General features: G+C 39.3%; 1 protein-coding gene across 1 annotated transcript; it reads left to right on the forward strand.

Moving 5' to 3' along the window:
• The first annotated feature begins 821 nt into the window (after positions 1–821).
• On the forward strand, positions 822–6,188 carry SMCO1 (single-pass membrane protein with coiled-coil domains 1). Its single transcript, XM_010994422.3, has 3 exons — positions 822–982; positions 3,639–3,788; positions 5,276–6,188. The coding sequence occupies exons 1-3, from the start codon at positions 933–935 to the stop codon at positions 5,718–5,720; spliced, it is 645 nt and encodes a 214-aa protein (XP_010992724.1). The 5' UTR covers positions 822–932; the 3' UTR covers positions 5,721–6,188.
• The last annotated feature ends 2,683 nt before the right edge of the window (positions 6,189–8,871 follow it).

Consider the following 8,871-nt stretch of genomic DNA (forward strand, 5'->3'; position numbering starts at 1 on the left):
TTTGTTTATTTTTGCTTTTATTTATATTGCCTTGAGAGACTGACCTAATAAAACATTGCTACGATTTATGTCAGAGAATGTTTTGCCTATGTTCTCTTCTAGGAATTTTATGGTGTCTTGTCTTATATTTAAGTCTTTAAGCCATTTTGAGTTTATTTTTGTATATGGTGTCAGGGAGTGATCTAACTTCATTGATTTACATGCAGCTGTCCAGATTTCCCAACACCACTTGCTAAAGAGACTGTCTTTTTGCCATTGTATATTCTTGCCTCCTTTGTCAAAGATTAATTGACTGTAGGTGAATGGGTTTATTTCTGGGCTTAAGTATATTTTAATCTTTTAAGTCCCTCCCCAGTTAGTATTTAAACCCCTTAAATTCAGGAATCCTATTTTATGCCTGTTTTTATTTTCAATACCTAATCTAATACTACAAGCTCATAATAAATATTTATTAGTTTCTAAGGATGATTAGATGTTCTGCACTGATACAAGATATCACAAAATCTCTGGGGCTTCTGTAAACCTAATTTAGATTATAAGTAAATAATTTTATTCTTTAAATTTGAGAGTAGTATTTCCATCAAATTTAATCCTGGTATACGTATACATTTGTGTGCTCTCATATCCACTTACCAGAAAATACATCTGGTTGTTGTGCTATGTTAATACACTATGGGTCACTTTTCAAAGGCAGATACTACAGTGCATCCCAGGACACCTGTGTTCACACGATCAGTTCTTTGAAACTATATTTGGATGTACAAGCTATTAAAAGCTTCTTGTACCAAGTGACCTTTCAGGCAGAATTTAGATCAATTACTCACACTGCTGCTGCCTGTTGCTGAGTGGAAGACAGCAGAAAACCCTGGATTCAAACCTTTACTGGGTTTTTGTTTTGCTTGCTTTATTTCCTTTCATTTTGCCTTAAGAAGATGAACAATGAAACCACAACCCTGATATCCTTGAAGGAGGCAATGAAAAGGTTGCTAAGGGCTACAGGGAGGGAGCAAGGATGGGTTTGCTTTTCTGGGAAGATGGGTAACAGAAGAATGAAGAATAAAAATAGGCAAAGAACTACAAACATGCTAATTAGAATTCTTTCTTTCTCTGTTAAAGTGTCTAAAAGTCTTCCAGGTTCAAAAAATATGTAAACTAATAATAAAGAAAAATCTGTTCCTAGGTGCTCTAATTCCATTCAATTAATGGATGTGCTACATGCTAGGTTTACAAAAATAAGTAAAATGTGTTTTCTGCCCTCAAGGAGCTTATGGCCTTAGGGGTAACAGAAGTATTGAAAAATACTTACAACTTAATGTGACTGACCTTATAATGGTGAGGTTCCTGCAGGGCTATGAGAACATAAAGAGAAGAATTAATTTTGCCTTTTATACTAGGAAAAGGAGCCCTTCAGAGGGACATTTAAGTTGGATCTGAAAGGGTGAGTAGAAGTTTATAAGAAATAGAAATATGGGAAGGAATTCTATGCTGAGGAAACAGCCTGTGTAAGCCATAGAAGCCTGGAATCTCAAACCATATTCAGTCAACAGCTAGATGTCTCACCTGATTGATGACTAGGATGCGTGAGAGGACTGGCAGAAGACAGGGGCAAAGGGTAAAGAGCTTTGTTTCCTGCTGAGGAAATCCAACTTGGCTCCAAAAATATCACTAGGCAAGTCAAGGAGACATAAAAGATATATAACAGTCAAGTTGTATAATCAGAATTGTATTTTAGAAGAATATCTCTGGAGGATGGATGGATTGGAGGTGAAAAGCAGGAATCCGGTTAGGCTACTGTAATCCTAGGTCCCGGAGAAAGATAATGATTAACTGGCTTAGTGGAGATGGGGAGGTGGGGACAGATTAGAGACATGCTGATGAAGAACAGGGGAAAAAATGATGAGTTATTCTGAGATTTCTAATTCAAGCAATTGGATAGATGGTGATGTCATTAACTGAGCTGGAGAACTGTAGTAGAAACACAGATTTGCAGACATGTTTAGGATTTATTTGAAATAATCTGGGAATGCCTTTTGGTGAGAGGATTCCAAAGAACTGCTCCAATTGTAAACCTTTATAGTGATCGGCAAGCTAGAGTTTATCTCTAGAGTTTAAGCTGGAGGTGACCAATAAGCAATATGTTCTTAAAGGTCCAAAAGTTAATACAAAGAGTTTGCCAGACAATGTGATTTTGAATTATAGACAGAGATTGCTGGCATATTAGGTCATGTAGGCCTACACTCCTACAAAAATGCACATTTCATACACAGCCTTATCTATATGTAAACAAAATCCAAAGCAGTGAGAAAATTCCACTGCCAAAATTTCTGAAAATGGGGTGGGGTGGTTGGAACTTAGTAGAGTCAGCGTAATACAGTTGAGTCTGACACCTCCATCTAGGTGGAGATGTGCAAAACATAGTTGAAAATTTAGGTCTAGGATAGGGGTGGTATCTGAAGCTGTTAGCCTTGAAAGAAAGTGAAGATCAAGAAGAGAACATGGTCAAGGATAGAACCCTAGGCAACCACAACAGTATTCAGGTCACTAGGGACATAGAAACTCAGGGAAGTGGCACATGCGTGTACCGCTTCCTTCATGAAAGACAATGTGGGTGGCTTCGGGCAAGTGAGTTGTGCTGTTCCAGTTCTTTGTGGTTCAGTTAAACATAATTCTGGTGCCACAGTGCCCTCTGATGATCAGGGCTGTTCAGAGCTACTCAGATCCCCTGTTGGGTTATACTGCTTGGCATTTCATTAATATCACGGATGTCAATGATACAAGCCATGTTTTATTATTTCTGTGTAAGACTTCTGCTAGGTATTGGGGGACAGGCATAAAGATGTCCAAGAAATAGTCTCTGATACCCTCCCTCTAAGAGCTTACAGTTTAGTTCATGAAAAGTTAACTCTAAAAATAAAGCAAAGGATGGGGCATGACAAGTGGTAGAGGCAGTCCCTGTGAGAGAGCAGTAGTCAGGAAGCAGGTAGAAAGTCTGAGGAATTCAGACAGGCAGTGGAATTTGAGCTTATCCTTGATGGATAGGATTTGGACAGTCAGAATAAGGTAGAGAAAGCCACCTTAATAAATACTGGTCTCAGCACTAGTTAGCCATGACATTAGGTCTCAATCTTCTTGAGACTCAATTTCTTTATCTGCAAAATAGTACAAATGACTGCTTCACTTCTTATGCTTGTTGTGAGAATCAGATTAATGCTTGTGTAAAATACTTGTTCAAGTATAAAGTACAACACAAAGACAAGACACAGCAGATAACTGAGGTAATTAGTTCGCGTTTGGCAACATAAGGAGTGCAAGAACTAGGATGATGACTAGAGACAATGGCAACTGGGAACATCTGTTCATAATCTTAAATTTTAAACAAATATGCAAACTCAATAATGATTGTAACCAACCTTTGACTTGGTTATATCTTTTGGGTTCAACACCCACCAAGAGACAAACCCAGTTTTTGTGTAACAGAACTAGCTGTTGCAGTTTAGAAAACACTTACTTCAGAAATAGGGCCTGCCAATGTTCACATACCATTACTTACAATAGTCAAGATGTGTAGCCTTATCTTAAGGCAAAACTTTGGTTTTGTGCCTTGATCTAAGTTAACCCTTTATTCTTTTATCTGATAGAGTAGACCACAAACTCCAAGCTTTAGAAGCACAATTTAAAGAACTGGACTTCACCACGGATAATCTGACACAGAAATTTGAATATCATAGCAAGACTTTGGCAAACCAAGCAGCCCAAGATGAGCTGTGGACAGCAGTTCTGTCACTCAAGTGAGTATCCAGTCAGAAATCAGTAGAATTTTGTGGTTTTGTGAGAGCTTGCAGTGGTCATTCTAAAATTGGATTTCTTAATATGGTTCCCACAATGGATTGTAAAGAAATGACATTTTCTTAAGGTCATTCATTTTAAAAAGATTAATTTGAGCACCTGTTTGCTTGCCAGTATTGTGGTACACATCTCATCACAGAGTCCCTTGCTTGCCAAAGTCCTACTAACACAGAGATGGATACTAAAACTCCTCTGCTGTGGAGAAACTGATGAGTGGCCTGAGATCTAAGCTATCCATTTAGTGCAGGCCCTATTTCTTTTTTTTTCCTTTTAAATTCTTTTAATAGTGTGTTTCTCTTAATCCCAAACTCTTAATTTATCCCTCCCCTCTCTTCCCTTTGGTAACCATAAGTTTGTTTTCTGTGTCCGTGAGTCTGTTTCTGTTTTGTAAATAAGTTTATTTGTATCATTTTTTTAAGATTCTACATATAAGTGATATCATATGACATTTGTGTTTCTATAACTTACTTCATTTAATGTAACCATCTCTAAGTCCATCCATGTTGCTGCAAATGGCATTATTTCATTCTTTTTATGGCTGAGTAATATTCCATTGTGCAGGGTGTGTGTGGGTGTGTATCACATCTTTTTTTTATATCACATTTTTTTTAGCTATTCATCTGTCAGTGGACATTTAGGATGCTTCCATGTCTTGACTATTGTACATAGTGTTACTATGAACATTGGCAAGCCCTGTTTCTAAAGCATTTTCTAAACTGCAACAGCTAGTTCTGTTACCCAAAACTGGGTTCACCTCTTGGTGGATGTTGAGCCCAAAAGATACAACCAAGCCAAAGATTGAGAGAAGGAAGGATTTATTACTCGCAGCAAGTAAGGAGACACCAGGGATCTTTCCCAAAGCAGTGTTTCTACAAACAGTAAAATTGGGGAAGTTTTAAGCTAAGGGTACATGCATATTCATGAAGGGGCTGGAGTAGAGGAGAATTCAGCAGAGAATTGGGGCAAAACCTGACAGAGTTGACCAAGCATTTGTTGATTGAAGTACTGAGGGTCAGAAAAGGTCAACATACCATTTCAGCCTCCACCTGGCTGAGGGCCTTAGTTCCTGCAGAACTCAAAGATAAGTATCAGATTGCTATATATATCCCTTGAGGAGGAAGTAGGACTCTAGGAACTAGGAACTATTGTTTCTTGACAGCTTTTCCTTTGTTCCTGCATTCCCTCCCTTTCTATTGATTATTGAGACCTGTTCAAGGGCAAACACTGTGACCAGGCTTAGAAGACAGAGTGGCTTAGGCCAAAAATGGCTTATCTTCTGTCAAGAGAGCCTTACTTGATTCTCTTTCTCTAGGGACCACCTACTCTATCTGCTTATATTTCTCCTAGTAGTTTCATAGTTCTTTGAATTATCCTAATAAAATTCACTTTATGTTTGTACTGCTTAAGAATCTCTCCCTATTTTTTGTAGGTTCACTTCAATGGAATTGAATATTTTATACAGCTATGTTATTGAAGTACTCATTTGCTTGCATACTCGTGTGCTTGAGAAGCTGCCAGACCTGGTGAGAGGACTTCCCACCTTAGCCTCCATTCTTAGACGAAAAGTCAAGAACAAGCACATTAGAGATGTGTGGGAGTCTGTCCTGGAGGAGTATGGGCTGCAAGAAGGAGATATCACAGCACTTTGTACATTCTTTGTAGCACATGGTAACAAGGCAGAACACTACATTGATAAAGTAAGGCGGATGTACATAAGGGATGTCAATTTCATGATCACTAACATGGTAAAGAACCAGGCTCTGCAGGATGGTTTGCTGAAGGCTGTCCAGGTCGTTGAGAAGGGGAAAGCAGTGAGGGTGTCTGAAGAGCAAAAGTCACCCCTAGAAGAGTTGATACCATCAATCAAAAGCTAACTAGTTACTCTAGACCCAGAGATTCCACTTCTAGTAATTTATCTTGCAAATGGGAAAAAAATACATATGTACAATTTATTACAGGCTTATTTTTGTAGCAAAAGTGAAAGGAATGTTAAACAAATTATGATATGCTGATACAATGGATACTTCCTGTGTAACAATATAAGAGAATGAAGGAGCTCTTTGTGTAATTATATAGTAACATGGAGTTATCACCAAGATGTCTTGTTTCAAAATATTTATTTCCAATATATATTGTTAAATGGAAAAGGGGGAAAATGGATATATATGCTAATATACCTATCAACTTCATAAAGTTCTTCTGTAGAAATACATTAAAAAGTGATAACATTGGTTGTCTCAGGGAAGAAAACTTAGGCTAGTGTTAAAGGTAGAAGTCTTTTCACAGTTAATCCATTTTGTACTTTTTGAATTTTGAACCATGTGAATGTATTATGTATTAAAAGACCAGGAAAAAACCCATCTAACATATTTTGTATGTTGATGTACATCTTCTCTCTAGTACAGTACCACAGTTATTTACACTATAAAGCGAACTCTCACATATTGACCATATATTTCTAATATTTATTAAACACCAAATGCCATGTGCTAGGTGCTATGAATAACAGAAACATTTTCAAATGTAGACCCTGTTCTACAGGTAAAGGTTAAGTGCTGATGCTTTATTTGGGAGATGCAAATTCAGGAAAACCAGAAGGAAGTTACACTTTGGAAGGATGTTAGGTGGGGAAGGATAAAAAGTATGCAAGATTATGTGTTACCTTGCTGGCTCCTCCTTGAAAATGAGCCATGAGACACACAACAGGTTGCTTGCCAGATACATGTCCTCGTCTTGTCCCTCTCCGGACACACTGTTTAGAGAAACTATGCCCTAGAAGTGTTACTGAACCAAACTAGAGTCCATTTGCCTGTGGCGCAGCAAAGCCAATCTACTGACATGGGGTTGTGGTGAAGGGAAGTACAGCATTTATTGCAGGGCACCAAGCCAAGAGAACAGGCAGCTTGTGCTCAAAAGACCCAAACTTCCTTATGGCTTTCAGGGAACCGTTTTAAAGGCAACATTTGGTGTGAGGGTTGCAGTTCATGGACTTTCTTCTAATTGGTTGGTGGTGAGGTAACATAATGATGTTTCAGGAATCTTAATCATCAAACTTCTGGTTCCAGCCGGTCTGGGGTCTAGTGCTTGTGGCCAGCATGTAGTCATCATTCTCCACTGGGTGGAGGTCTTAAGTTCTGCAGAAAAACTCAAAGATATGCATCAGATTGTTGTGTACATCATTTGAGGAGGAACTAGGGCTGTTTTATCACTGAAGTATTGTTTAACCTATCATTAGTTTTTCTGTTTGACTGTCTTTCCTTTGTTTCAGCATTCCCTCACTTCCCTAATTAGTAACTGCTTGAGTCTGCTCTTTGCAACTCAGGGAAATCCTAGGAAACAAATGCCTTTTTTTTACAAATAAGAAATGGGGTACACAGAGGGACTTTTGTCCCCAGGAGAACCCTGCAGGGTCCTGCTCAGTTTCAGTCCCCCTTTTTCCTTGATACTCCTCAATCCTGTTGGGACAAGAAAGGGCATAAAGTTTTGGATAGAGAGGTTAATGATAAACTTGGCAGGGGAACTCAGTTTTAGGGGGGCTTGGTTTTGATATAGGAAAATAGGGTACAAGAGGATGGCCATGTCCCAGGTCTCAGGCAAGTCCATTGGATGTGCCCTGCCAAGTGAGGGTCTTTGGCTTCACACAGGATAGAATTCAAGAGTGAGCCATAGTTGAGTAGAAGTAGATTTATTTAGAGAGATGCACACTCCACAGGCAGAGTATAGGCTGTTTCAGAAGGCCAGAGAGGCCATAAGGCATTTGGGGTGGGGGGCTGAGTAAAAGTAGATACACACTCCATGCACAGAGTGCAGGGCAATCTCCAAAGGCAAAAGAGAGTGATGAGGTGTGGGGTGTTTAAAGTAAAAGTAGATACACATTCAATAGACTGCAGGCCATCTCTGAAGGCAAGAGAGTGACAGATAGAGAGCACGGAGTCATCTAGGAAAGTGATATCTGACAAGAGGTGAGTGCATGATTGTTAGTTTTTATGGGCTCGGTAACTTCATATGCTAACAAGCGGGAGGATTATTCCAACAGCTTTGGGGAAGGGCCTGGGATTCCCAGGAATTGGGCCATCACCCACTTTTTGACCTTTTATGTTCAGCCTTGAAACGGTAATGGCACCTATGTGAATGCCATTTAGCATGCTATTGTATTACAATGAGCGTATAATGAAGCTCAAGGCCTACTGAGAGTTGATTTGTCCGCCATCTTGGTGCTAACTGCTATGTCATTCTTTTAATGGTTGTGCCCTGCCCCCTTCCCTCCTGTCCCAGTTTCAATAGGAAAAAGAAAAGAGAATTTCTCTGTTGTGCTCACTCAGTCCACTGTTTTCAATTGGCCAAAATTTGCTCTCTGGTGAGTGACACCACCCCCCGTACTTCCAGGATCTAAGCCCTCTTAGCAGCCACTGGGAAGCCAGTGCCTGCATTGTTCAGTGCAGTGTTTCACAGGAGTCCAGATGTGGCAGAAGGAGCTAGAGATTCCAAAAATGCAACTGGTCAGGCCCAGACAGAGGAAGGGACTGTGGGTCCAGAAAGTAAATAAGGCCAAGGAAATCTAAGGAAGCACATAAAATGTACCCATTACACATGACAAAAGTACTGGAAAATAGTAGTATAAGTACAGGACTTAAACAGCAAGACTACAATAAAAACCACTATCACTAGGCAGTATATGATGGAGTTCAGAAGAGGGATATTATTGTGTGATGGAGAACAAGTTCCTGGAGGAAGTGCATTAAATTCATCCTTGAAGTAGGCAAAGCCACAAAGCAACTTATTTGGGATGAATTGAGATTTCAAGCAATAGCCTGAAAACACAAGGTTTGTACAGCAAGTAGATCACAGTTGAAAGTTTAAAAGAATAATGGGAGATTCTATGGGAAAAGCAGGTTGGGACCATATGGAATTCCATGCTAAGGGATTGATACTATGGACAACTGAATGACAACTAGTTTTCTGAACCTACATTAAAACAAAACAAAAGCTCCCAAAGCTGTCTACAGTGGACCTACACCTCCTTAT

The sequence above is a fragment of the Camelus dromedarius genome, chromosome 2 (assembly GCF_036321535.1).
Source record: "Camelus dromedarius isolate mCamDro1 chromosome 2, mCamDro1.pat, whole genome shotgun sequence".
NCBI lineage: Eukaryota > Metazoa > Chordata > Mammalia > Artiodactyla > Camelidae > Camelus > Camelus dromedarius.

Excerpts from the sequence above, each read along its gene's own strand:
- SMCO1 (XM_010994422.3), top strand. The coding sequence starts at position 933 with ATGAACAATGAAACCACAACCCTGATATCCTTGAAGGAGGCAATGAAA. Across the intron at positions 983-3,638 it reads TTGAAGGAGGCAATGAAAAG|AGTAGACCACAAACTCCAAG; the intron begins GTTGCTAAGGGC and ends TTTATCTGATAG. Across the intron at positions 3,789-5,275 it reads ACAGCAGTTCTGTCACTCAA|GTTCACTTCAATGGAATTGA; the intron begins GTGAGTATCCAG and ends TATTTTTTGTAG.